The 22,022-nt window shown below is 37.6% G+C and overlaps 1 protein-coding gene across 4 annotated transcripts in view; it reads right to left on the bottom strand.

Moving 5' to 3' along the window:
• Window positions 1-1,189: 1,189 nt before the first annotated feature.
• The window catches only part of zzz3 (zinc finger, ZZ-type containing 3), a 225,967-nt gene continuing 205,134 nt past the window's right edge, over window positions 1,190-22,022 (bottom strand). For all 4 annotated transcript variants that reach the window (XM_051933111.1, XM_051933113.1, XM_051933112.1 and 1 more), the window contains 3 exons: window positions 14,536-14,670; window positions 6,197-6,297; window positions 1,190-2,685 (listed from right to left, as the gene is read on the bottom strand). In XM_051933111.1, coding sequence (XP_051789071.1) covers window positions 2,541-2,685; window positions 6,197-6,297; window positions 14,536-14,670 — 381 coding nt within the window. In that variant the 3' untranslated portion in view covers window positions 1,190-2,540. The remainder of the gene's footprint in view (window positions 2,686-6,196; window positions 6,298-14,535; window positions 14,671-22,022) is intronic.

The following is a 22,022-nucleotide window of genomic DNA, read 5'->3' as shown; positions in this document are numbered from 1 at the left end:
TTTAAAGCTGTGATGTTATACTTTCTTAAAGGATAATGAAAATATTAGCACTGTATTTTATATGTAGAAATGTTGGCAAATTCTGTGGATGTTATGAAATGTGTACCATCAGGCTTTATTACAACCTCAACTAAGGTACACCCATCTCAAGATTTTGAAACCGTGTTCTCACAGATATTTTTATACCATTTTGCAGGTACTTGCTAACAAGAAGAAACAATTGGCTGACCATTTTAGCTTCACTTTCAGTATCTTCCTTTAAATGTTATCAGATTTACTTTTCTTATTCCCAACTCACACTAAAACATCAGGTATTTGCTCTTTAAGAAAAGAAATCAAATTATCTTCATTTTTACTTTCATTTTCTATACTCAAGAACCTGTAACCTATCCTAGCCGCAAAAAAGCATGAGGCAGGAGTCATCCCTGTACAGAACACCTATCAATTCAAACAACTTACGTACCCTACCAGGGATTTTCAGAAATCACAATTAATGCAATTTCATGTTTTTGGAGTACAGGAAGAAAGAAGAAACCAGATTTAACAATAGAACCTCACATGAACAGTGAGAGAGATGCATGTAAACTCAGGTTAACCAACATGTAAAACAATTTTTCTTATTTAATAAATACACACTATTGATTTTTTTTTTTTTAGAATATTATTGTTTTACGTAGTGTACACATTGATCACAAGCTTTTTAGTGTTAATGACTTGATACTGGCTACTGCCCAACCTTATTATTTGGTTAACCCATTGTTTAAAAACAATGTAAACCTTTTCACACTGCATTCATTGATTAAGCTCATGCATCTGAATGTTGCTGTTAAAAGACTGGTAATAGTATGAACACCTAAGGCAAAGTTTAACTGACATAATCACTAATGCTAAGGTCAACATTCAATCCTCTCCAGTCTATAAAGAGTCTTATTTAACACCTCATTGTGTAACATATTTTAAGCGTTTCCATCTTTTATTAAGAACTTGCAATTGCTGTTGCTATCTTTGATTCTCTTGGGAAGCTGTAGAAGGACTGTGGTCTTCCACTGTTTAAAAGAACCTGAGCTATTACTAAAATGGACTACATGTTTTAAAAATGTGATGGTCTCATGTGTACATATTCATAGGGAAGTTGTGACAGAAAGTAAGATGACATACATCTTAAAAAAATAACATACTTTATAGAAAGTCTATTTCCACATAGTTTATTTCCACGGTTTTTCTGACATTTTTACATTAAGAACATGTTTATACAGATACTGAAGCAGAAAAAAATAATAAAAACAAAACAAAAAAAAACAAAAACAAAAAAAAAACACAAAAACATACAAAATGGTTTAACTGAAGCACAACAAAATCTAGCTGTATAAAAGAAAGCAAGTGAACCACTGCTCACTGCTAGGACTAATTTACCTTTTGTTTTTATTTAAATATATAATAAAAATACAATCTTTTATGGACTTTGTGCAGACTGCAAAATTAAGTAATTTAAATATACAATGGTTCGGCAGTTTCCTTAACTTGTGCCTGGGTCACTTCTGACTGCTAGGGGGCAGAAAGGCTCTCCTTGTACTTCAGAGTGAAGGTGGAGTTACTTCAAAGCAACATTACACAGTTACTATCACTGGCTACTTTTGCTTGACCATATTTTTGTTCACATCACATGATTACATCATTATACATTTATTTAAAAAAAATCAAAAGAAGAAAAGAAGTGTGAAAACATCTTAGCATTGAACACCTGCAGCTGCTTTTTGCAACAGTGGTAAATGGGTTTTTCTGGGTGTAGTGCTTCTGTGTTGGTAAATAAAATCTATTTTTAGTGAAAAGATCAAGCAATAAAAAATTAGGACAAAGCAGCGTTTAGTGAAAACAGGTCCACAGTGACACCTCTGTAGGGTCGATACAAGTTTTAAGAACAGCATTGTATTAGCAAACACTGTGATTGGTTAAAACCTAGTACGAATCAGAAAGTTCATCCCTGTACCAAATATCTCTACTTCACAAATAATGGCAAAATCTCACTGGATCATTTATAAATACTTATCTACAGACACTAACCAATATCATTTTATGATAACAAACTTGACTGTTTGCCACAGAAGTATTCTCATTAAAGTAGGTCCTACCAGACTGAGCTTAACCAAGCCCTCATCTAATATAAGCTGATCTCTGAATGTTTTTTATCAGCTTTGGTATTAAAAAAAAAAAAAAAAAAAAAAAAAAAAAACTAAACAAAAAAAAAAAAAAAAAAAAAAAAAAAAAAAAAACCAAACGTTGCTTCTAATTTCTTACTTTTCCCAGTAAGGAATGTTGTTTCTCCTCTTTGTGTTATTAGGGAGACCTGCCACAGCACAGGGATAAGGTTTGGCCTGCACTCTTCCTGTGAAAGCAGACATGTTTTGGTGGATGTTTCCCTGAACAGCTCCTCTGTGGCTATTTTCCCATCTGAGCATTGAACCTTTGCAATATAGCCCAAGCAAATTTCAAGAGGAGGATGATAATCCATCTGGTTTTTCAATATTCTTACTTTGCCCCTGTCATCTGTTGGCTGGGAAGTAATTGGGATCAAGGTAATTGTAGCCAGTGCTTTGGGGCATGCAGTAGTCTCTGTCAATAAATGTCTCTGCTCGATAGACTGGTTCCAATCGGTGATCTGACTTGTGGGTATCTGTAGTATGAAGGCTGCAAAAATGAGAAAAAAAATCCATATGTAACACAACGGACACTTTGATGGAACAAAGTTTAAAACTGTACAGAAGGTAAAGAAAATAAATGTATTTATTTTCAATAGCCACTATATAACGTGTAGAGCAACATACAGCATAAGCCACTTTGGTTACAATTTTATTAAAATAATATACAAGCCCAACAAAGATTGAGACAAGAGTTGATCCCACAATTTATAAAACAGAAAGCACACACATGCCGCATTCAGAATTTTCAGAGATCCTACTTATGACTTGTTTCACCTTCCCAATTTAAGATGTACACATGAATCTGTGGTTGAATTTTGAATAAGTCACAAGGTTGTTTGTAATTTGCTAACCGGCCCACAGAAACTGCAATAAAAGACAAATTCCGTTCTTATTGAAAACAGCCAGCAAACAACTATTTCTCAAAATACAATTCAACCATAAAAATGGCATTTCTGGTTGACCACATATATATTTTTTTTTAATAACCAACTGAGGAATAATGAGACTTTACAACTTGAGAGAATTTAGATAACATTGCTTTCTGTGACCTACCCAATTTAAAGTGCATAAATGCGAAACTCTTATAGAGTAGCTTTGAACTGAAAAAGTTGTTTGCAGTAAAATAAAAGGGTGAAAAAAAAGTGGAATAAAACAAATCTACAGGTGTGTGACACAGTCTTTCAAAAACAACATTTTTAAAAATCTAAATTATGTAAACAGCTGGTTTGAAATTTTTGCAGATGATTACATATCCCAGTTTGGTATTTTTACATTTACTACATTTTACACTTTGCAGGAGAATTTCTAATACAACTGGTGTCAATTCCTGATTATTTTCTGGTTTAAAGATTTTTTTTTTTTTAATTACCAGACCACACATTTCCAAGTTTTGGAAATTTAATTTAAATACTAATTTTTAAGAAAAACGAATACACTCCAGTTACAAAATACAAACAAAGGATACTGCCAGAATGTAATGACAACTTCTACATGATGGTTATATTTCTTTTTTTTTTGCAAACATTTAATAAAGTCATTATTAAGAAATCAAAATCAAAAAAAGATTGTTTTCAATTTTTTTAAAGTTTCAATTAGATATTCATTCCCCTAACTGAAATTTCTCTTTTCCTTAATAATGGCTTTTGCTGTGCTTTTCCTCATCATATTTTTTAGCAAATAAATTAGACTTCCTTGCTTATATGTTTATTATGATTAGCATACAGGATTAGATCTTTTTATCTATTCAATATGCTGACCATGAAGGTGGTTACTCTGTTTTATCCTTAAATCCTGACAATATTGTGAGTAGTAGTAATTCATCAAAATTTCAAGAACACCTGACTGCATTTTCCAAAACTTGATGCCTTTGAAAACTATTTTTGTACAATTCTAATTGACCTCTAATTATTTAGTATTAAGGAAATTAAGTTAGCTAAGCGTATGACAATTAACCTAGATGTTTACATTAACAAATGTAATGCATGTCATTTTACAAGTCTGACAATTGATGTTAAATATCTCCATCCATCAATTCATCTGTCCATCTTCCTAACCTGGTTATCCAGCACAGGGTTAGAACACCTGAAGTCAAAACAACTGCAACAAAACATGTCATTAACAAAAAAAATAACTTTGTTAACTAAAACTAAAATAAAAACAAAAAAATCTGAAAACTAGAACTAAGCAAAAATATGAAAATAAAAACGAAAGTGAAGCAAATTTTTATAATTTTAATGCTGATTTTCTCCACACTAGTATTTGTGCATAATGTACATATATGAGAGTATAGTTGTTGGTAGCATTTATTAAATATTATGTAAAATCTTGCAGTTGTAATATTAGTTTAGAGATAAGCACTGATTCTTATGCATGGAGAAGTTCCCCTTGCTACACTGGTCACTTCTGACATCAGTCAGCTTTCCCTTCTAGAACTGACAACAAATACAAAAGCCTCATCATTTGCCAATGACTTGTTCTGTAGATTTCACTGACCATAGCATATACATTTATATTTTTACACATAATCGTACAGAGAAAAGCCAAGCAAAATGACACCTTTTATTGGCTAACTAAAAAGATTACAATATGCAAGCTTTAGAGGCAACTCAGGCACCTTCTTCAGGCCTGAGTTGCCTCTAAAGCTTGCATATTGTAATCTTTCTAGTTAGCCAATAAAAGGTGTCATTTTGTTTGGCTTTTCTCTACATTTCATAATGGCTAACACGGTACAACACCCTAGTACTACATACTGTAATCATACAGAAATTCTGTGATATCTACTGGTTTTCCTACTTGTTTCTTAATGTAAATTAGAACTTTTACTGTCATATATTTGTCTATTTAGTGTATAATTTTTGATATTAGTTTGTATCCTGTGTAATTAATGTAATCTTTGCTTTTCCTATTGTACTACTTTGAATATTTGTGAAGCACTTTCAGCTTGGGGAAGGTGTTATACAATTAAAATGTATTAATATTGTATTATTACAGAGTGCTATGAGTTCTAGTTTAATTGCAAATATGGAGTTTGTATTGAGTTTGTTGGTTCTCGCCAAATGTACTGTATGTGGATTGAACCCGTGTAATTTCAGATTTTATTTTTTTTAATGGCTAGATATTACAAGTGTTTCATTAAGTACTGTCAATTGCCAAAATATGTTTATTCCTACATGTGTTGTTAAATTTCATCCTCGTAGTTTTAGGTCACAGGGAGCTACTAAGGTTTTGTATGTTGTTTAATAAGCAAATGATCTTTCTGTAACAAATGTTCAGTACATAATGTAAATAATATGTTTATAGAAATTCATCACATACAAGGAAAACTGTTCATCTCTACTTCTTCACTTTCTGTTATTAACACAGTTCAAGCGGGGACTTTCATAGTATTTCAAAAAATAAGGAAGAAACCCTAGGGGAAAAAAATACACTTGTATATATTCAAAATGGGAAGACAACATACCGTCAGTATCAGGAAACACCAATATACTGTATATAAAATTAAGTTGACAGGTACAACATGAATGATATACAATTTGTTAACTATTAAGAAAACCATGTTTTTACTCTTGTAAAACTGTGTGAGAAATACACAAGTAATAAAATGTGACGAACACAAAGTTCATTGTTGAAAATCTAGAACTAAATGAAAACTAAAAAACAAAATCTAAAACTAAAAAAAACACTGCTAGGAGCCTATTCCACCACAAGGTGTAAGGCAGGAACAATCCCTGAATAGTGCGCCAGAGCATCGCAGGGTGATCACACGGAGAACCAGACTACGGTTAATTTAGCAATACCAATTCACCTAATGCGCATATCTTTGGACTGTAGGAGGAAACTGGAGCACCGAGAAAAATATGAGAATATGCAAACTCCACCCCAGAATCACCTGCAACACAAACCCTTAAATACATCCTAACCGTAAAGTAAAACAGGCCATAATGAAGAAAGAAAACAGTAACATAGCCACTTGCACAAGCTTTTAACCACATACTTACCAGTCAGAGCAGTTATCACAGAAATCAACACAATTATCTTGTGGGCAATCTTGACAGTGCCACCGGACGCCTTGTATGGGATCTACTCCACAGCCATCACACTGTGAAGTATAATTAAAAAGTTATAATTAGTTTATGGAAAAAAGTTCAACATGGATATTGTAAGTTTAAACAAAACAATGCAACAATGTCATTTTGATCATTAGCCATTTAATCAGAAAAGCATAAGGCAAATTTCCTGTTGGTAAATATATATAGGTTAATACAACAATAATTGCTATTTTCCACTTGAACTTTGGCCAGAAAATACTCTGATGTGTTTCACAAGAACACAGTACATGACCAATAAAGTTAGACTTGTTTTTGTTTACATTTAAAAGACAACAGTTTGGAAAGTGTCAATGATCTATTATTTTTAAGAAAAATATTTTAAACAAAATGGAATCTGAATCATAATTATACATTTTGAGATCTAAAAATTATGAAGAAGAAAATAGAATCAAATGTGAAGTAGCAAAGATCTTAGATTACAACAAAGATAAGTTCTGATCAATTTCACCCTGCTTCACTACTGGAGTGCACAACCCCTTTACTATGCTGGAAGAGTCTGTAACATGAATGGTGCAGACACATAAACATAACCAATCACACACATACATATATATATACACACACATACATACATATATATATACAGTGGTGTGAAAAACTATTTGCCCCCTTCCTGATTTCTTATTCTTTTGCATGTTTGTCACACAAAATGTTTCTGATCATTAAACACATTTAACCATTAGTCAAATATAACACAAGTAAACACAAAATGCAGTTTGTAAATGGTGGTTTTTATTATTTAGGGAGAAAAAAAAATCCAAACCTACATGGCCCTGTGTGAAAAAGTAATTGCCCCCTGAACCTAATAACTGGTTGCGCCACCCTTAGCAGCAATAACTGCAATCAAGCGTTTGCGATAACTTGCAATGAGTCTGTTACAGCGCTCTGGAGGAATTTTGGCCCACTCATCTTTGCAAAATTGTTGTAATTCAGCTTTATTTGAGGGTTTTCTAGCATGAACCGCCTTTTTAAGGTCATGCCATAGCATCTCAATTGGATTCAGGTCAGGACTTTGACTAGGCCACTCCAAAGTCTTCATTTTGTTTTTCTTCAGCCATTCAGAGGTGGATTTGCTGGTGTGTTTTGGGTCATTGTCCTGTTGCAGCACCCAAGATCGCTTCAGCTTGAGTTGACGAACAGATGGCCGGACATTCTCCTTCAGGATTTTTTGGTAGACAGTAGAATTCATGGTTCCATCTATCACAGCAAGCCTTCCAGGTCCTGAAGCAGCAAAACAACCCCAGACCATCACACTACCACCACCATATTTTACTGTTGGTATGATGTTCTTTTTCTGAAATGCTGTGTTCCTTTTACGCCAGATGTAACGGGACATTTGCCTTCCAAAAAGTTCAACTTTTGTCTCATCAGTCCACAAGGTATTTTCCCAAAAGTCTTGGCAATCATTGAGATGTTTCTTAGCAAAATTGAGACGAGCCCTAATGTTCTTTTTGCTTAACAGTGGTTTGCGTCTTGGAAATCTGCCATGCAGGCCGTTTTTGCCCAGTCTCTTTCTTATGGTGGAGTCGTGAACACTGACCTTAATTGAGGCAAGTGAGGCCTGCAGTTCTTTAGACGTTGTCCTGGGGTCTTTTGTGACCTCTCGGATGAGTCGTCTCTGCGCTCTTGGGGTAATTTTGGTCGGCCGGCCACTCCTGGGAAGGTTCACCACTGTTCCATGTTTTTGCCATTTGTGGATAATGGCTCTCACTGTGGTTCGCTGGAGTCCCAAAGCTTTAGAAATGGCTTTATAACCTTTACCAGACTGATAGATCTCAATTACTTCTGTTCTCATTTGTTCCTGAATTTCTTTGAATCTTGGCATGATGTCTAGCTTTTGAGGTGCTTTTGGTATACTTCTCTGTGTCAGGCAGCTCCTATTTAAGAAATTTCTTGATTGAAACAGGTGTGGCAGTAATCAGGCCTGGGGGTGGCTACGGAAATTGAACTCAGGTGTGATACACCACAATTAGGTTATTTTTTAACAAGGGGGCAATTACTTTTATACACAGGGCCATGTAGGTTTGGATTTTTTTTCTCCCTAAATAATAAAAACCATCATTTAAAAACTGCATTTTGTGTTTACTTGTGTTATATTTGACTAATGGTTAAATGTGTTTGATGATCAGAAACATTTTGTGTGACAAACATGCAAAAGAATAAGAAATCAGGAAGGGGGCAAATAGTTTTTCACACCACTGTATATATATATACACACACACACACACACACACACACACACACACACACACACACACATATATATACACACACACAGTGGAACCTCGGTTTGCAAGTAACTTGGTTTACGAGTGTTTTGCAAGACGAGCTAAAATTTTTAATAAATTCTGACTTGATAAACGAGCGAGGTCTTGCAATACAAGTAGTATGTATTCGCTTTGTCTGCTGAGCATTATGTGATCACAACTGAGCTGATGGTGGTTCTCTCCGTCACTGCGGGATTGTGGGCAATCGTCTCCCAATCTCCGTCTGAGTCTGCATGCCTCACTCATATAGTCAACAACCGTACGAGCGTATACTGTTTAGTACAGCATTGTGACCACGTGTGTGTGCTGTGACGTGCGAATCCCTGTCTTGCACCCCAAAACACGAAGCTGAGTCTCAGTACTTTAGCAACACCAGCTTTATTCAGCTTGAAACAGCAACAGTGTGGTTATTTATTGTAGCGGGATCTGCCGCTCTCCTATACACAGACACAGCAGTCAGGCAGGGTTGGGGCCAAGTAATACTGTGCCCTGCGCATTTATAATGTTCCTTGTATCACCCATCGACGGCAGGCGCTTATAGCATGTCCGCGATCTTTTTGGATCTGCTTTTACGGCGAACTGCTACAGCGCTGGGAGACTGCGATTGCTTTGGGACGCTCTTCCGCATGTCGTCCCGTTGGGTGGAATCCCATAACAGTTTAGAAACTCACTCACACCAGCCATGATTCTTTTCAAAGGTAAAGTGCACGTTAATTTGTTTTATGTATTTTTACTTTATATTTTGTATTAATCGTTTTTATATGAATAGTTTTGGGTTGTGGAATGAATCATCTGAGTTTCCATTATTTCTTATGGGGAAATTCGCTTTGATATACGAGTGCTTTGGACTACGAGCATGTTTCCAGAACGAATTATGCTCGCAAACCGAGGTTCCACTACATATATATATATATATATATATATATATATATATAGAAGCGAAGGTCTGTGATACGGTTTGCATATTAGCAACTGGAGATCCACAAAGGGAGAAACATTAATCACTTATATTAAAGTAGTTTTTATTCCTGAGCTTTCAGCCCCTACCAGGAGCCTTCATCAGAGGAAAATGCTTAGACAGTTCATTGTGTTTTCCGAGGTCCAAGGTCAACGCAGCCGTCTACCAGGAAGTTTTAGAGCACTTCATGATTCCTGCTGCTGACGAACTTTATGGAGATGCAGATTTCATTTTCCAACAGGACCTGGCACCTGCACCCAGTGCCAAAGCTGGTTTAAGGACCATGGTATCCCTGTTCTTGATTGGCCAGCAAACTCGCTTGACCTTGAAAATCTATGGGGTATTGTGAAGAGGAAGATGCAATACGCCAGACCCAACAATTCAGAAGAGTTGAAGGCAACTACCAGAGCAACATGGGCTCTCATAACACCTGAGCAGTGCCACAGACTGATCAACTCCATGCCACGCTGCATTGCTGCAGTAATCCAGGCCAAAGGAGCCCCTACTAAATACTGAGTGCTGTACATGCTCATACTTTTCATGTTCATACCTTTCAGTTGGCCAACATTTCTAAAAATCCTTTTTTTGCATAGGTCTTAATTGATATTCTAATTTTCCGAGATACTGAATTTGGGACTTTCATTAGTTGTCAGTTATAATCATCAACATTAAAAGAAATAAACATTTGAAATACATCAGTCTGTGTGTAATGAATGAATCTAATATACAAGTTTCACTTTCTGAATGGAATTACTGAAATAAATCAACCTTGTCATGATATTCTAATTTTATGACCAGCACCTGTATATAATTATTATATATAATTATATATATATATATATATATATAAAATTATATATATATATATATATATATATATATATATATATATATATATATATATATATATATATATATACACACACACACACATATATGTATACACACACATATATACATTTTTTTTTTTTTTGCCTGGCCAAAAAAAAAGTCGCCACATGGATTTAACTAAGCAAATAGGTATCATATTGGATAATTACTGCATGGGCGATTATCTTTCCGCTGGCAACAAGTTATTTAACCCCAACTTGTGCAATGAGTTGCTTCTCATTTTTTTAAACAACCATGTCGAAAGACACATCTCGTGGTCGTGGAAAAGATGTTAGTCTGTTTGAGAAGGGTCAAATCATTGGCATGCATCAAGCAGAGAATACATCTAAGGAGATTGCAGAAACTACTAAAATTGGGTGAAGAACTGTCCAACGCATTATTAAAAACTGGAAGGATAGTGGGGACCCATCGTCTTTGAGGAAGAAATGTGGCCGGAAAAAAATCCTGAATGATCGTGATCGGCGATCACTTAAACGTTTGGTGAAATCAAATCGAAGAAAAACCAACAGTAGAACTCAGGTCTATGTTTAATAGTGAAAGTAAGAGCATTTCCACACACACACAATGCGAAGGGAACTCAACGGATTGGGACTGAACAGCTGTGTAGCCGTAAGAAAACCACTAATCATTGAGGCAAACCAGAAAAAAAGGCTTCAATTTGCTAGGGAGCATAAAGATTGGACTCTGGAGCAATGGAAGAAGGTCATGTGGTCTGACGAGTCCAGATTTACCCAGTTCCAGAGTGCATCAGGGTAAGAAGAGAGGCAGATGAAGTGATGCACCCATCATGCCTAGTGCCTACTGTACAAGCCTGTGGGGGCAGTGCTGTGATCTGGGGTTGCTGCAGTTGGTCAGGTCTAGGTTCAGCAACAGTATGTGCTCCAAGAATGAGGTCAGCTGACTACCTGAATATGCTGAATGACCAGGTTATTCCATCAATGGATTTTTTCTTCCCTGATGGCACGGGCATATTCCAAGATGACAATGCCAGGATTCATCGGGCTCAAATTGTGAGAGAGTGGTTCAGGGAGCATGAGACATCATTTTCACACATGGATTGGCCACCACAGAGTCCAGACCTTAACCCCATTGAGAATCTTTGGGATGTGCTGGAGAAGGCTTTGCGCAGCGGTCAGACTCTACCATCATCAATGCAAGATCTTGGTGAAAAATTAATGCAACACTGGATGGAACTAAATCTTGTGACATTGCAGAAGCGTATCGAAACAATGCCACAGCGAATGCGTGCCGTAATCAAAGCTAAAGGCGGTCCAACGAAATATTAGAGTGTGTGACCTTTTTTTTTGGTGGCGACTTTTTTTTTTGGCCAGGCAGTGTACATACATATACATACAGTGCATCCGGAAAGTATTCACAGTGCATCACTTTTTTCACATTTTGTTATGTTACAGCCTTATTCCAAAATGGATTGAATTCTTTTTTTTCCCTCAGAATTCTACACACAACACCCCATAATGACAACATGAAAAAAGTTTACTTGAGATTTTTGCAAATTTATTAAAAATAAAAAAAATTGAGAAAGCACATGTACATAAGTACTCACAGCCTTTGCCAAGAAGCTCAAAATTGAGCTCAGGTGCATCCTGTTTCCCCTGATCATCCTTGAGATGTTTCTGCAGCTTAATTGGAGTCCACCTGTGGTAAATTCAGTTGATTGGACATGATTTGGAAAGGCACACACCTGTCTATATAAGGTCCCACAGTTGACAGTTCATGTCAGAGCACAAATCAAGCATGAAGTCAAAGGAATTGTCTGTAGACCTCCAAGACAGGATTGTCTCGATGCACAAATCTGGGGAAGGTTACAGAAAAATTTCTGCTGCTTTGAAGATCCCAATGAGCACAGTGGCCTCCATCATCCGTAAGTGGAAGAAGTTTGAAACCACCAGGACTCTTCCCAGAGCTGGCCGGCCATCTAAACTGAGCGATCGGGAGAGAAGGGCCTTAGTCAGGGAGGTGACCAAGAACCCGATGGTCATTCTGTCAGAGCTCCAGAGGTCCTCTGTGGAGAGAGGAGAACCTTCCAGAAGGACAACCATCTCTGCAGCAATCAAATCAATCAGGCCTGTATGGTAGAGTGGCCAGACGGAAGCCACTCCTTAGTAAAAGGCACATGGCAGCCCGCCTGGAGTTTGCCAAGCGGCACCTGAAGTACTCTCAGACAATGAGAAAGAAAATCTGGTCTGATGAGACAAAGATTGAACTCTTTGGTGTGAATGCTAGGCGTCACGTTTGGAAGAAACCAGGCACCACTCATCACCAGGCCAATACCATCCCTACAGTGAAGCATGGTGGTGGCAGCATCATGCTGTAGGGATGTTTTTCAGCGGAAGGAACTGGGAGACTAGTCAGCATAAAGGGAAAGATGACTGCAGCAATGTACAGAGACATCCTGGATGAAATCCTGCTCCAGAGCGCTCTTGACCTCAGACTGGGGCGACGGTTCATCTTTCAAAAGGACAACAACCCTAAGCACACAGCCAAGATATCAAAGGAGTGGCTTCAGGACAACTCTGTGAATGTCCTTGAGTGGCCCAGCCAGAGCCCAGACTTGAATCCGATTGAACATCTCTGGAGAGATCTTAAAATGGCTGTGCACCGATGCTTCCCATCCAACCTGATGGAGCTTGAGAGGTGCTGCAAAGAGGAATGGGTGAAACTGGCCAAGGATAGGTGTGCCACGCTTGTGGCATCATATTCAAAAAGACTTGAGGCTATAATTGCTGCCAAAGGTGCATCGACAAAGTATTGAGCAAAGGCTGTGAAAACTTATGTACATGTGATTTCTCAGTTTTTTTTATTTTTAATAAATTTGCAAAAACCTCAAGTAAACGTTTTTCACGTTGTCATTATGGGGTGTTGTGTGTAGAATTCTGAGGAAAAAAATGAATTTAATCCATATTGGAATACGGCTGTAACATAACAAAATGTGGAAAAAGTGATGCGCTATGAATACTTTCCGGATGCACTGTATATACTATACCGAGGTCTGTCTATTAAATAACGAGACTTACGCAATAACTCCCTTTAATCTATATAACAATTCTAATGCTTGTCCCCATTCACAGTTACGCACGGATGCAGTCTTGGCTTCCACTGATCGAAGGTGTGGAGCAGATCAGTTTCTGTCAGCTGTTTCAAGACCTCGGACATTTTCTTCTTTACTGTATTCATTGACTCAGAAGGTGTCTCTTTACACACTGATTTCAATTTAGGAGAAACACACACGTGCACAAGACATGTGGTCTTCCCTGTAATCCTCAGTAAGCGTTTGAAAAGATTCCGTTGGTGTTTTGCTCGATTTTACTTCAAACAGATTTTAATTTCAAACAGACACGTTGCTCCACTTTTAATCCTTAGCAGGATTCTGGCGCACGTGGGGAAACACAACTGCATGAAACGGTGACTGGCATTTAACTAAACGGCAGAGAGTGCTGTCATTTGTTGTGCATGTTTGGACACGTTTAAACCTGAATGGCAAGTGCTCAGAGTCGGTTCTCACTGCTTTGTTTAAGAGACAGAAACACAGTCTCATTATTTAATAGACAGACCTCATATATATACATACATATATGTAGCAGAGGGTAAGGCCAAGTAAAAATTCTGATGAATTGTAACATACAGCAAATAAAGCAACCTAGCACAGAATGGTGAAGTCAATGAAATATTTTGAATGTGTCATCTAAAACCTTTTATTTGTATTCTTTGCAAGTAAGATAATTCCTTATGACTTACTAGGTTAACATATATTAACAACTGACAGATTAAGTCTCTGATTTTATTCATATAACACCTCAAATGTACTTACTTCACCCTACTAGCCGCAGTAAGAGTCCTTCCTACATGCCTCATCTCTATATTTACTTTAAAAATTTTATTCTAATTAATTCAAATTTGAGTCCACTGTCTTTTGTATTCTATTGCATACATTCTGATAATCTGGCTGCCTCCATATGATAAGAGCAAAAAAAACTTCTGAATACTATACTTAATTTTGGCTTAAACAAAACAGTATTTCTTAAAATATTTTTTAAAATCTAGAATCACTGCATTTAGATAGTCTGTTAAAACCTGTAGTATTATCAGCCCACCTTATACCCAAAGTGCTGGACTAATGCACTTTCCACCTGAAGCTGTTGGAGTTTCTGTTTTTTCATCTTTTTTAGCTGCAACAGTTCTTTGTATTCTGGTAAATTCCGATATTCAGCTGGAATGCTTTCATCATCCTGTTATAAGAGATTAAAATATTACAAGAATTAAATGCTGTCAAGAGTTATCCAAAAAGAAATGTTATTGATAAAGCAAAAAATGTCTAATGCAAAACACTATACTCAAATTCTCAAAGTTAAATTTATGGCTAGACTCATGAATATTTTAATGCCATCATCTATTACTGTACTTTTTATCAAAATCATAGACTACAGCTTATGGACAACACTAAAGCTCAGCCAGAAACATACACCCATGTCAATTCAAAGGGGACAGGTAATACATTTCAACCCAAAAAAAGATAAAGGAGAGCCAACAATGTGCATGTCTCCTGCTTGCACTTACTATAGATTCAAATAGTGCACCAGTAAAGAACAACTGGATAAAAGCAACGACATATGTAAGCTGTGCAACTTAGGCATTAATTATTGTTGTAACACAACAAATTTGAAAAATCATTTACCTCGATGTCACCCATAAACGCAATCTCAATCAACATCCAAATGAGTACAGCCTAAACAATCTACACTAGAGATGACGGGTAGCTTGATGCTTCTGTTTAATACGCCTGTTGCCCAAAAAAATACCAGAATCTGTAGCAGTTTTTACCTGTAAAGATAAGAGACCCTACACCGTTATTGAGAATGAGGGCTTTTGACAAATGATACAGGTTTTTGAACTACTGTATGCTATACCAACCAGAAAGCAAATGAGTGAAGTTATTGCACCGAGGGTTTAGGAAGGTCTTAAGCAAAGGATCAGCACAACTCTCAGGCCAGTAGGGATTGTAGCCCTAACTTGAGACAGCTGAACATGCAGGGAGCAGATTCCTATGTGATGATCACACATTAAAAACAAACCTGTGGCAACTGTATAGCAAACAAATGAGTCACACCAGGAGCAACACTGCTGTTGTTCCAAAACCTTTGTAGCATTTCCAATGTGCTGTTCCACTGCTTGAGCACATCAATAACAAGTTTGTGTTTTGCCAAATGTGATAAACATTGCTTCTCTTTAAGCACATGGCTAACTGTACTACTATGATGGAAAAAGTTTGCAATGCACCTCACCTATCAAAGCACGCGGGCAATTGTTGGAATTTTCAGAGCAGCCTGCGATACAAAAGTGAGATTGTGCACTAAGCAGCTGACTTGAAGTAGCTCCATGATTGCATTATTTTCAGTCACAATAGCTGGTTCTTTTTCTTTAATGCTCTATTTATTCAAAGCCACTGTCAACATGCTTCAACTCTAGATCTTTATTTTAAAATGACTCCTTTCTGTCAGAAAACTGTAAGGACACATTTTCAAGACTGATTAACGTGACTGCTACAAGTGAGCAATTGAAGATATGTCTTCTCACTGTACCTTTAATTTTCGACTAATTCAAGATTACCTTAAATGTCCAATAGGGGAATAAACTTGGATAACAGTTTAGCTGAAGGGTGTCTACATGGAGATTCATAATGTAGGAATAGGTAATTGAATTAAATTTATTATGAAGCAATATTTGATTATTTTATACTATTATTCACAAGATAATATAGATGTTTTATAAAGTAAATGCCACTGCATTGTATTAAAACAAGGAGCCATCCCACAATATGTGTGGACTCTGATGTGACAAAACATTCATTTGGACTTACTAAGGATTCAAACAGTGCGTCAGTAAAGAACAACTGGACTAAAGCAAAGACATATATGTAAGCTGTGCAATTCAGGTGCTAATTATTGTTGTGACACAACAAATTTGAGAAATCATTTACCTCGACGTCACCTATAAACATAATCTCAGTCAACATCCAAATGAGTACAGCCTAAACAATCTACACTGGAAACAACAGGTAGCTCCAAGCTTCTGTTTAATTTGCCTGGTGCCAAAAAAAAAAAAAAAAATTATGGTGAATTTGAATGAGTGCAGTGAAAAAGGTTTTTTTTTTTTTTTTTTTGTTTTTTTTTAAGAGCAATGATATTTTGTTCCACATTTTCCAAATACAGATGCTAACTGTTCATTACTAATTAAGTACTTCTTCTTAAATGTAATTCCATGCTTATGCATATGTTATGAAGTCACTATGCAGTCACCCTTCAAATAAAGTATTACTAAAATTTGTCACACTGTATTAATGTTGTCTACACATGGTTAAGAAATTTCTAAAAAAAAATAAAAAAACCCACTTCAAATATGTCAGTGCATGCTAATTCATTTAAGATAAAATCGATACTGAATTGAATCAGGTCATTGTGAATCTGAATCGAATTGGGACATCAGTGCCAATACCCAACCCTATATAAGAAACCATCTAAATGCATTTCATACCCTTATACTTTTGGTAAAAGGACAAACTGGTTCATGAGAGGAAAAATGGGGAGGAATCCTGTTGGTATATACAGTACTATATTTTAAAAGTCTAGTAATACAAATTAACATTAAATTTTTCTTATCCATAGTCCACCTAGTGATTTGATTTGTGTCACAGATTATAAACCTGTTTTATCTCATACGTTTAACTACAGTAAAAACAGATTCAAGCTACCTTATTTTAAATAACACTTTTTCTTCAGTCAATACAACAGCTCTATCTAGTGGAGAATTTGTACAATGTCATTTATTACTTTCTCTAGCACTTTACAGCTACACCTTCCTATGTCCCATGTAAACAAAAATATGACATAATATTCTCAAACAAATTCCATCTAATTCAAGGTTGAGCACCTTTAAAATCAGTGGTTGATAAGAAGATATATAAAAAAAAAACTCCTGTGTTATCAAGGAGTCTACAATTGTTTATTACTGCTGTTGTCAGAATGCTCACATTTAATGTACCCCCTATGAAACAATACAAAAGCTTAACAAACAACACCATTTGGCAATTACTCTGCAAGTACTGACAAATTAAAACTGTAAACTGTAAATGACAAAATCATATTAAAGGACCTTTGGCATTAAGGAATGGACTTTTAAAAATCATGATTAACTCATTTTCCCAATTCACATTTCCCCTACTTTTTTGAACCATTTGTGGCTATTTTGATTAGCTATAACTTTGACAATGCCTCATGGAATATTTATGGTTCACATATTTAAAAAACGGGGCGGCACGGTGGCGCAGTGGGTAGCGCTGCTGCCTCGCAGTTGGGAGACCTGGGGACCTGGGTTCGCTTCCCGGGTCCTCCCTGCGTGGAGTTTGCATATTCTCCCCGTGTCTGCGTGGGTTTCCTCCGGGCACTCCGGTTTCCTCCCACAGTCCAAAGACATGCAGGTTAGGCGGACTGGCGATTCTAAATTGGCCCTAGTGTGTGCTTGGTGTGTGGGTGTGTTTGTGTGTGTCCTGCGGTGGGTTGGCACCCTGCCCAGGATTGGTTCCCTGCCTTGTGCCCTGTGTTGGCTGGGATTGGCTCCAGCAGACCCCCGTGACCCTGTGTTCGGATTCAGCGGGTTGGAAAATGGATGGATGGATGGATATTTAAAAAACACATTATTTCCCTTGCAGATAGTATGCTGTACAAAGAACAACAAAACAAAAAATAATATATGCAAACTTTCTAACATTTCACTTTGGATGTGATTTTTACTGTCAGTTATGTTGGAATATAATGTGTATGTAGACCTTTTTTTAAAACTACGTATCACTAACAGTGTCCCCATGTTTGTGACAAAGACACATTTTTCCTTGATGTATCCCTCTGCTCCACAGATTTAAATTACAAATAAAACAATTCAGAGGTAATTAAAGTTTACATTTCAGACTTTAATTTAAGAGTAATTGCATACATTTCTTTCAAACCATGCAGAAATGACAACACTTTTTCTACATGGTTCCCCATTTCAGGACACCATAATGTTTGGGACACAGCAATGGTAGGTATATAAAAGAAATCATTTAGTTGCACATCCTTGGCATGCAATTGAGATTCATAGATATCATCAGGTGCTGAATATCTTCTCTGCTGATGATCTGCCAAGCTCCTAATGCAGCCATCTTCAGCTCCTGCTTGTTTCTTCACAGCATAAGGAATGCATGCTCAATTGGATTTAAATCGGGTGACTGGCATGGCCACTTAAGACATTCCTACTTTTTAGCTTTGAAAAACTGCTGTATTGCCTTAGCAGTATGTTTGGGGTCATTAACTTGTAGAATGAAGCGCTGTTCAATGAGTTTGCAGGCATTTGGAATTTGGACAGTTCCTTAAGTCCCCATACTCTGCTCTTGCCATCACTCTGATGCAGGTTAATCTTTGACTTGTCTGTCCACAACATCTTTTTCCAGAATTCTGCAGGCTCTTTTAAGTACTTTTTCTCAATCTGTATTCTGACCATCCTGTTTTTGTTTCCAACTAGTGGTTTGCATCTTGAAGTACAGTCTCTATTTCTGTTTGTGAAGACTTCTGCAGATAGTAGTCTCTGACACATACTCATCTGCTTCCTGAAGACTGTCTCTGATCCGTTGGACATGTGTTTGGGGCTTTTTCTTTACCATTGTGAAGATTCATTTGTCATCAGCAGAGGAGATCGTCCTTGGCCTACCAGTGCCATTGTGATTACTGAGCTCACCAATGCTTGCTTTCTTCTTAATGATATTCAACAGCTCATTAAGGTAATCCTAAGGTTTTACCGATGTCTTTAATGGTTTTACTTTGTTTTTCAGCCTCATAATAGTTTCTATGATTTTCATTTGGCACAGCTCTTATGGTGTCTGAAGTATTTTTATGGTCCCAACAGCTTCCCCATATGACACGAGTATATAGAAATCTCGTTACTATGAAGTACATTCAGCAGATACTTTCATTATAACGAAATGCACAAAAGAGCCTTGAAATAACTGAATGACCCATCCACAGAGCAGTTAGTTCTGTGGCTGCAGCTCAGTTGTGCACAACGATCCCCAAACAGAAACACTGTAATTTTTTTTCTTTCTTCAAACTTTCCTCGTACTGTTTTTTTTTTTTTTTGCCTTTTTTGTTTCCTGCGGTTTTCAGTGATACCTTTTACTTATTGCTCGTCAACATTTGAAAAACATCCATTGGAATTTAACTGATTGTCACCCTCCTATAGAAACGGTAGACACGGAAAAACGATAACAGTTCATATTAGAAAAAAAACTAATTTTTTGCAGCTCTTGATTGCTGCAAAAAGAAAAAATACATTACCAAAGAATTCAGAATTTCGCCATCGACACTGTCAACTTTCTTGAAGGACAGAGCAAAAAAAGTAGAAAAATCTCGGGTTGCAAACGTATGTGAACTGCTGCATTTGAAGACGTCTAAAAAGCCGTTTTTATGTGGTTCTGTGATGCTCGTTCAAAAAAATTCCTATTAAGGCGGCACTTATTCAAGAAAATGTAAGGTTTGTAAACTCTCTTGGGACCTCCCCCAACTAGACAGCAAGCCGTAGAGCATCCCGAAGTGTGATCTCTGCATCTGTATGGGGCAATAACAGGCTCACAGATGCGTCTCTCCGCCAAAGTAAACAGAAAAGATCTCGATGGGTAATGCAAGGTTAGGAGCACGTAAATTGTAAATGCAAATACTGCAAAAGGATTACTTGATCACTGACCTGGCCATGATCCTGCCCGACTGCTATGTCTGTGAATAGCAGAGTGGCAGATCACGCTACAATAAATAACTGTGCCGTTCCTGTTTCAAGCTGAATAAAGCTGGCTTTGCTAAAGTACTGAGACTAAGCCTTGTGTTTTAGGGTGCAAGACAGGGACTTATAGCGCGACCCCGATCTTTTATGATTTGCTACTGTGGCACTTCATTGCAGCAATGTGAGCCTCCTATTGCCCGGCCCCAGCAACAGACAAACAATCTTCCACAGACGCTGCAATCGCTCTTCAGGACGCACTTCAGAGTGTCATTCCCGTTGGGTGGGAAGTGGGGGGGTCTCAAAAGAGTTCAGAAACCTCACAATATGACGAAGAAATAATGATTCGGCTCCTGACTGATAACTATGCTGCCCACAACATGCTTCCACATTCAGATAATGTTCGCTTTGAATACCTCCCACCCAATTGCATGGCAGCGCTTCAGCCATTGGATTTGGGCATCATTCGCACCCTGAAAGTGTATTATCGCAAGGAAATTCCGAGAAAAATTCTCTTCAGCATAACTTGTAGGCAGGAAGAGATTAAAAGTAACGCGAAAGAAGCTATTGAAATGATTGCAAATGCCTGGATACAAGTTAAAGAAAGCACTACAGTAACAAATACAGAATCGCATTATAACGGAATATTCGTTACAATGAAATATTTTTTAGGTTCCTGGGAGTTCGTTGTAACGGAATTTTACCTGTATACATATTGTGGACCGTAGCCCAGACACAGACAGGCAGACATCGTTATAATCACCCACACACGTTTATGTACACGACTATTATTTACAAAAGTGCACACAACCCCCAAACTCCCCAAAAGTCCAGGCCCTCACACAATGCCTCACTCTCTTCAGGCCGCCTCTCCTCTTCACCTGAGCTCTGTCCTTCTGCTCACCCGACTCCAGCCCTCGAATGGAGGGAGGTGGCCCCTTTTATCCCCACCCGGACGTGCTCCAGGTGCCTCCCGATTAGCTTCCGCTGGCACTCCCCAGTGTGGCGGAAGCACCAGCTGCGCACCTTGAAGCACTCCGGCTGTGGCAGAAGTGCTGAGGGCCAGGGCTCTAAAGGCATTGGGGCGCCCCCTGGCGGTGACCACGGGCCCCTATAGGGTTGAGATTCCAAACTCAGTTCCCGTGGTCCCCAAAGCCACCAGCACGGTCGCCCCCACGTGGTCTGGGGGAGGTGTAAGCCCTCCTCTGGTGTGTCCCGGCTGGGTACCACCCACAACCACCTGTGACAATATATACACATACACATATATACATATATATACACATACATATACACACACATATGCATACATATATACATAAATACATATATACACATATGTATGTATTTATGTATGAAAACATACATAAACAGACACAAGAGTCCAACATTGTATTGTTCGTGTGTGGAGGGGAGAGCATCAGAAGATGAAAGGCAGATTTTTTTGAACGATGGAATATTTGGAGACGGCACTATCCCAAAGAAAAAAGTTTCCAATCTCCCCCTCTGAAAACTAGCTAGCCAGAGCGCAAGGAAGGAGTTAAAAAGGTGTGTAGATGGCCACCTCACTAACCTTGTCCATGCTGACAGCGGGCTGGTTCGTTTCTAACTTTTTCCCCCATCGGCATTGATAGAATACATCTTTTCCTTAACTGTAACTACTATGTAGGATGGCCATTCGTCCAGATTACTTCTTTCTCCCCTTTATAGTTTTGGTGGTTAGACCTGTCATTGATTAATGATTGCAACAGTTTCAGACAGACACTTCAAGATTCCCCCCATG

The sequence above is a fragment of the Erpetoichthys calabaricus genome, chromosome 10 (genome assembly GCF_900747795.2).
Source record: "Erpetoichthys calabaricus chromosome 10, fErpCal1.3, whole genome shotgun sequence".
In the NCBI taxonomy this organism is placed as follows: Eukaryota; Metazoa; Chordata; class Cladistia; order Polypteriformes; family Polypteridae; genus Erpetoichthys; species Erpetoichthys calabaricus.
Note: the sequence above shows the minus strand (reverse complement) of the source record. Positions and strands in the feature narration are given on the sequence as shown.